This window comes from Arachis ipaensis, chromosome B10 (genome assembly GCF_000816755.2).
Source record: "Arachis ipaensis cultivar K30076 chromosome B10, Araip1.1, whole genome shotgun sequence".
Lineage (NCBI taxonomy): Eukaryota > Viridiplantae > Streptophyta > Magnoliopsida > Fabales > Fabaceae > Arachis > Arachis ipaensis.
Genome location: NC_029794.2, coordinates 128793236 through 128798552, shown reverse-complemented (window position 1 = coordinate 128798552; position 5317 = coordinate 128793236). Strand labels below are relative to the sequence as shown.

The window sequence follows — 5317 nt, the reverse complement described above, 5'->3', positions numbered from 1 at the left end:
AATTTTGACAATGTAATTTTTATTAAAAAGATATAGTTAAATACCATAAAGAGTTCTAAAGGAGAGTTTTAACAAATTATCACAAAAGGGTACTGATTCTCAAAACATAACGTTAATTCTTTTCAAAAGTGATTATAGGTTAAGAAAGTGTAAAAATATTATATATTTGAATGCTATAAATTCATGTTTCCTTTAGTAATTTTTGTGTAACCGTAATTTTGAATAATGTGATCCGAAGAACATTCTTTCTGTTATAATCCATTTTGAGAAAAAAAATCTCAATCATAAATCATGTTAACATCAACTCATTTTTAGTCATAATTAAAGGATATGAATGATGGCAGCTAAAGCAACCACAATTGATGCGCAAGAGGTGTATCGAAAGATTACACCATTTGTTGGTATTTACAGGTTACTTCACTTGCAACAAAAGCGTAGTATACATGTTAGACCTAAGAACAGCTACAGTATTTTCAAAAAAAATATACATGCATCACCTTTCTATTGAGAAACCCCAACGTCTCTTCATCCAGGGATATTGTGCAAGGTGGTCCAAAAAATGATTCGTATAAACCAATTCTCTAATACAGCATGACAATCCTACTATGGTTAAAATGGCGTACAGTTTCCAACCTGGATACTGGTTTCAGGCCGGCCGACTTGTTACCGGCATCCAGGTTGGATACTGCTCTACGTGTAATCAAGTTCAATTGTCCACGTAGTCCCTCGCGGGTTACTGCGGCACTAGACTATTGGTCAAAATTAAAATTAACAAAGCTGATGCGCAAGTCAGCATCTACCTCCATCTTGTCCATCACTAAGTCGACAATGCCATACGCGAAGCAGTCACTAAAAAATTTTCTCCAAAAGTGGAACCAAAATCAGCGTAACATGTCTTTCCCAACCTAACTGTATCACTCACGTCCATGTCGTGAAGACCCAGCCTTCTTTCTCCAGTAACACATCGCCTTTTCCACGACGTCGATGGCCTTAGCATTGTGTGACCTCAAGACAAGGTCAAGGGCTATTCGCATCTGAGTAAGATCGTTCACTGCCTGCAAGTCATTCAACCTCAACTTATAAATTCTTGGATACACATTCCAGTTCTATAAGTGATTTATCACTATCAGAAAAATGACAGTAAAGTCATATGTGTGTATGAATTGAGTATTGTAACATTGTGTATAGCCCACAGAGCGCCCCTAATCATCAATTGTAAGACCCAGACACCACAATCCATCCTGTTACATGTCACGCACAAAGTCAATTATTGTTTCACACATGAAGATAGACAGTTTAAAGGTACTATCAACGCACAGTATTAACCAATTATTAAAAGAAAACATGAAGACGAGATGAATAGGGTGTTGTAGTTTGAGTGACAACTCACGATAGCCGATGCTGCTGAGGCACGACAGGCTCTTCAAAGTCATACGAAGAAAATCGAGGTCGTTCAGCTGTGCACTTGGACAGCCACTTGGGTCCAATAGTCAGCGACTCCAAGTGCAGTGCCTGATTAAAGAAACGTATCAGTCAAAAGCATTTCCAGAAATTATTGAAACGTAGACAAACCCTAAGTGGGCATGGCAAGCTAATGAATAGACTTTTTTCACAGGATAGTAAACTACAAACTTCCGTCCACCCCAGAGATGGTGAGGTACTCAAGTGGGACGCTATTTATTAATGCTGCAAATTTTCACTTGTATCAAAAATGCACATTTGTCATTGAATACTTTACCAACACATACTACCCGACAAGATTATGCATGATAGTATCGTCTCCTCGTAATAATGGTAACAAGACCTGTCCCATGTATAATTTGGTACGTAGTTAAGAACTAGGATAGCTTTTATTCGAATAACATGCAAACAACTTATTGGATGTTGAAAGACAGTACATATTTCATTAATGTGGGTGACAATAGAATACAAATGTAACGAGGCAAAAATTTAACTGCACCGAAAATTCAAAATTGCATATATGTTCACTGCAAATATGAATAAAAGTTTCGTCACGAGGTACATGTGAATACCATAAATTAGGCGTGTCGAACATGACTAAACTTACCACTTGCGTCATCGCATTTTTTCTACACTCCGTTTCTGTTGAACACTTGAACGAGTCGAAGTACATCAGCTTCTTCCGTCGTACGTCCACCACCATCAAATACCAATATTCGTCCGTCCACATCGGTTGGAAAATCTGCAAGGCCCAACTCGGGCACGAAGGTCGATCAGTTGTAGGGACTTATCGCTTCATCATTCAGATTTTCTAACACAGAAGGAAAACCTATACAAACCTCAGTAACCTTGTCAACCTTGCACCTCATATGCTTGCATACGACGGCGTCCAAGTTAGCCTGTGTTAGACGTGTCCCTTGTATGGCATCTTGCTGCAGTATAACATGGCAGTCACCTATACGGTTATGACAAACATGTCTGAATCATGTAATCTTAGAGTAGATGTTAATATGAAATAACTAGAGTTCAGATGGACTCGCCCCTACCAAAGTGGTCACTCACCATGATCATTGTCAGCATGAACCACTGGTGACTACTGGACGTCTTCGACAACATCGTTGCCACGACAGTAATAACCTGGAAATTCAAAACTAAGATTAATGTTGTTCGATTTGGAAACCAAGGCCGAATGAGCTTGGACAAATGAGGAATAATGGTATCAATAAATACACAACACTCACATCATCCATGACTCTTTCATTTGGGCCAAGCGTTAGTAATGCAGTTCTGTCCGCAATGCAGTGACCGACGTCAGCCAGAACTTCACTGGAGACAACAGTCATAATCAGGTCATGAAAATTTACATGAACCGCATTTCAATAATTAGAAAATAAAAATAAGTAAATAGCAGGCAGAGATTTACGTTGCTGTTGCCTTAAAAAAAGATTCTAATGCGTTACTAGGTAAGGATTAGCATTAATGAGTTAATCGAATAATGTTTCCAACGATATGTATCTGTTAACAACAATTTAATTAGAGGCCTAAACACGAAACATGAACATCTCCGTAATTATCAAAAATACTAACAGTAAATTAGAGTTTGCCACGTGACAGCTCCTTCAGGCATTCGTATATTCCTTATTGCTCTAGTTAAATTTTATGTGACCTAATCACCTTTCACACCATATGGTTATATAATGCTTCTACAAAGTGAATACATTTGTCCAGCCTATGCACACATATTAATGGGCTACGTTCAAGGAAGTATATTATTGGGACCACCGAATGTGATAGTTATATGATTTTTCCTGCAACTCTAAAGTCGACATGAGTAATTGAGAAACATGTACCAATCTACGTAAACCCACCGTAAGGTAACTAATTCATAGACAAACTATTATCAATAAAATGCTTCTCGAGACGCATCGTACACTATCCAGAATATAACATCAATGAAAATGACATTAGACATAAGTACACCAGACCAGAAATATACATTTTCGGAAGATCTTTACTAAAGATGTACGCGGCAACAGCGAGCTCAACCTCGGCGAGATCCATGCTCTGGGTTGGTACGAAGGACAGATTGAAAGTCTGCTTGTATACAACAAAATATCACAAACAATCTATTCTCGGGTGCCTAGCGGCGGCATATGCTGAGTAAACCAAAAACGGGACCTTACCTTTGGGATCTTCTCGGTAGTCATCAATAACAGATCTGACTCATGGACCACTCCGTCGCTACCAACCGGGGCAAGATAATTATAGTGCCTCTGAAGGGAGGTAGTGCATCGTGGTGACTTGCTGCGTTGACGTCGACGCCGTCGAATCTCCCGACCGCGTTCACTAGACAGATCGACCTGGTAGGATAAGCATTCTCCGCAACAACAGTCATGGTGAACAATACAGTGAGGTTAATGAAGTAATTAATGATTTACGGTTTTAGGCTATTACCAACTTAGGGGGCTTCTTTCGTTGTGTCTTTTCTTGACCATTTCGTGGATTACGTTGGGCTCTCTTTGACCTCTTCGATCTGAAAGGCATATGGTCCATGCTGAACTTTACATCCAACGACGGGGCATACGTCGGGTCATCATGTTGCGAAGGGCCCTCTCCTGAGCGTGAGCCTCATCGTTTGCAATACCCTCCATTTGTAGCCGCCGCTTTGACCGGATGGCATTCTCACACGAGCACCTCATTCCGTTTCCCCGATCCCACTCATGGTGCGTTTTCTGCATTTCTGCCAACAAGGTCAATGCCTTTTTGAAATCTGCCATAACTGCATTATGCTGGCTAATGCATTCCGTCAATCGTCGAATTTCTTTATTCAACCCGGACACGCTGGTGACAACACTGAGTGCAATTGGGTTGCAGTCCTGTTACGAGAACAATTTAGGTACACAAAAATTTCAGACAAGCTCATTCAGTAGGTTGAATAAACTCACGAACTAGTTACATGACGGCACAACATGTGAATACTTACATTTGCAACCGCCGCGCATGAAGATCCAGTACCGGCAGTGACTTCGCTTGCATGAACATTGCTTTGCCGAGGTAAGCTGCATACAGACATGGTTGTCAATCGCAAGAGTATATTCAAAGTGAAAAGAGGTACACATGGGGAAGCACAACTGGGAATTAGGATATGTCACTAACNNATTCAGACGTAGCCCGTGATCTAAGTTGGATGGTCACCGGTGGTTTGGACAACTCAAACCTGGACGTCACCCTTCCTCTGGTGGTGCTTCTAGGACGCCTGCGAAAACAATAGTAGGTGTTAGTCAACTCTCTATTCTGTATATACTCTCAGGCGATTGGGCTTAACTATGAACCAAATTTAATGGCATGTAAAACTTCTTACTGTTTCACTTACCATGCTCATAACATGGGCCATTAGTAGTTACACGTTCAGTTCAACGTATAAGCCAAACAATTTTCCCTTTTTTATGAGGCCCAACTGTGTGACTATCTTTTAGGTCTGTACATGCAGAATAAAAAATAGTGTTAAGTAGACCAGAAACAGCTTGTCTTTGTTGGGCTTCAGGAAAGTTGTTTTTAATTTTTAAATTTTTTTTGGACTTCCAACGATAGAGGGGCGGAAAAATATGTTGGGATTATTCCCGAAATAAAACCAACAAAGTTTTCTGTACCGGTCCATAGGAAAAAAAAACTAATGTGAAGCGAAGCACGAAATGTGCCTCCGTCATGGCCTACCGGGGGTTCAAAGGCACCGCATCAGACGGCGGTGGAGGCACCGTGGTCAACACTGAGGACAATCTAACATGCATCAACAGAACCGTGTACAGGACATTGTAACATGCGTCAACACAATCCACTTTACGTTAATGTGTAAGAA

The 5317-nt window shown here is 40.4% G+C and overlaps 1 protein-coding gene across 1 annotated transcript; it reads right to left on the bottom strand.

Moving 5' to 3' along the window:
* On the bottom strand, positions 269-4535 carry LOC110268197. The gene is made up of 10 exons (XM_021114090.1): positions 4445-4535; positions 3916-4337; positions 3645-3821; positions 3458-3555; positions 2703-2787; positions 2524-2598; positions 2301-2393; positions 2069-2203; positions 1391-1512; positions 269-1241 (listed from the first exon to the last, which is right to left on the bottom strand). Exons 2-10 carry the CDS (start codon positions 4012-4014, stop codon positions 1127-1129), a joined length of 999 nt encoding a protein of 332 aa, XP_020969749.1. The 5' UTR covers positions 4015-4337; positions 4445-4535; the 3' UTR covers positions 269-1126.

What these genes read in the sequence shown, in the direction of transcription:
- LOC110268197 (XM_021114090.1), bottom strand. Translation starts at nt 4,014, where the DNA reads ATGGACCATATGCCTTTCAGATCGAAGAGGTCAAAGAGAGCCCAACGT. An exon ending in AGGTTGACAAGGTTACTGAG is followed by an intron (nt 2,204 to 2,300) that starts GTTTGTATAGGT and finishes TGGGCCTTGCAG; the next exon opens with ATTTTCCAACCGATGTGGAC. An exon ending in CCTCAGCAGCATCGGCTATC is followed by an intron (nt 1,242 to 1,390) that starts GTGAGTTGTCAC and finishes GACATGTAACAG; the next exon opens with GATGGATTGTGGTGTCTGGG.